We start from the raw sequence: 1,828 nt of genomic DNA, 5'->3' as shown, positions 1-1,828 counted from the left end.
GAGGATACAGAATGGAGATTGCTGAATAGAGAGGCGAAGGATAGAAGATGGAGAAGTGGAGGTGGAGGGTGATAAGGTGGAGGATGATTAGGTGGAGGATGATTAGGTGGAGGATGGAGAATGGGAGATACGGAGGGGAAGGATAGAGAATAGGGAAGTGGAAGATGGAGATGAAGGATAGAGGTTGGGGAAGTGGAGGATAAATGAATGTGAGGTGGAGGATAAATGAATGTGAGAATAGATGAAGGGGAGATGCAGGATAAAGGATAGGGAGGTTTAGGATAGAGGAGGCGGAGGATGGGGATGGAGAAGTGGAGGATATAATATGGATGATGGCGGATGGGCAGGTGGAGGATAGAGGATGGAGGGTAGAGGATAGGGAACTGGAGGACGGAGGATTCGGAGGTGGAGGATGGGGTGGTGGAGGATAGAGGATGCGGTAGTGGATGATGGAGGATGAAGAGGTCGATGATTGAAAACTTCAAAAGTGTTTACCGAATTGATAAGGCGACTCCAAGTGCAGAAAGGGCCATTCCAAGTCCACTGGCACAAGCCAAAGTTTTTCTGCCAAAACTTGTTGCTAAAGCTGCTCCAAGAATTGAAGCTAATAATCTGACAGCTCCTATTCCAACACTTCCGAGATATTCATCAATGCTGACGCCAATATCTTCCAGCACAGTGACAGCGTAGAAAAGTATAACGTAAATTCCAGAAAGTTGCTGAAGAGCAAAGAAAAAGAAGAGTATAATAAATGGTTTCCAGACATTAGAGTTGTCCATGGATTTGAAGACATTTTTTTGAGAGTGGTCTCGTTTTGTATTTGCTGCTGATAATTCCTGATGCTCGGTTTCAGTCGACAAACCTGGTCCTCGCAGCCAGAGGAGAGATTCTTTTGCTTCATTTATTCGACCTCTGCCTGCTAGCCATGCTGGAGTTTCCGGCAGTAGCCTGTGGTAAATAACATTTTTTATATAAGGAATAACTTCAATTAAATCTTCAATGTTTGAAAGCCTAGAAAAATGAAGATCCAATTTTTCATGAACTTCATATTCTAAAAATTACAATTATTGAGAACTTTCAAGATTGTAAACTTCAGTTATGGAAAACTTCAACATTTATGAGCAGCAGTTAGTGTAAATTGACAAATTTGAAGTTTTAGAGTCTTCAAAGTTCTAAATTTAGAATAATTCGAATTTAGAAGCTTTCATTCGGCTGCCCACATGTTTGTGGGCACCCTAGTACGTACATTATTAAGAAATCTCGATATTTGAAATCTTAGTGAATTTTTTGAAAGTTTTGAAGTTTTTTTGAAATTTTTTGAAAGTTATTAGTTTGAAAGATTAGTGAATTTTTAAAGTTTTATTCTTTAAAAAGTTAAGCATAATTTGGAAGCTTCACTGTCTAAAGGTTTTAAAAGTGGAAACTTTAAGTATAGAAGACTAAAATTGAAGAAACTTCAGTCAAAATTTGAAAGGTTAAATGACGGGAAATATAAAATAGGAAATTAGAAAGTTTTAAAACATGAACTTCGAAAACTTTAAGAGTTGGGTGCTAAAATGTTAAAAAATATCACTTTTAATGTCGAAGAATATAAATATCTAAAAATTACTGAATTTTGAAGTTTCATTCTTACATTTAAAAAACTGTAGTGTTTTAAAATTTTAAAGTTTTAATGTTTATAGATGTGAAAGTTGAAGCAAAGATATTATAAACGTAGATGCGGTGCGGGCTTAGTTGCCCGCCATAAATGTAGACGGCGCGTCCGGCGAAAAAATGTAACACGCGGAGCCGAATTTGGCGCGGAATTATCCCGAATTTAAAAGTTCAA

At 37.6% G+C, this 1,828-nt stretch overlaps 1 protein-coding gene across 1 annotated transcript in view; it reads left to right on the top strand.

Annotated features, from left to right (window-relative positions):
* LOC117179597 (probable polyol transporter 3) overlaps positions 1-1,828 on the top strand; it is a 34,484-nt gene that overhangs the window by 25,604 nt on the left and 7,052 nt on the right. Inside the window, exons 4-6 of the mRNA XM_033371572.1 lie at positions 508-686; positions 790-953; positions 1,097-1,133. Of these exons, the coding sequence (XP_033227463.1) occupies positions 508-686; positions 790-953; positions 1,097-1,133 (380 nt within the window). The remainder of the gene's footprint in view (positions 1-507; positions 687-789; positions 954-1,096; positions 1,134-1,828) is intronic.

The sequence above is a fragment of the Belonocnema kinseyi genome, chromosome 1 (assembly GCF_010883055.1).
Source record: "Belonocnema kinseyi isolate 2016_QV_RU_SX_M_011 chromosome 1, B_treatae_v1, whole genome shotgun sequence".
Taxonomy (NCBI): domain Eukaryota; kingdom Metazoa; phylum Arthropoda; class Insecta; order Hymenoptera; family Cynipidae; genus Belonocnema; species Belonocnema kinseyi.
This window is presented reverse-complemented; position numbering and strand designations above follow the sequence as displayed.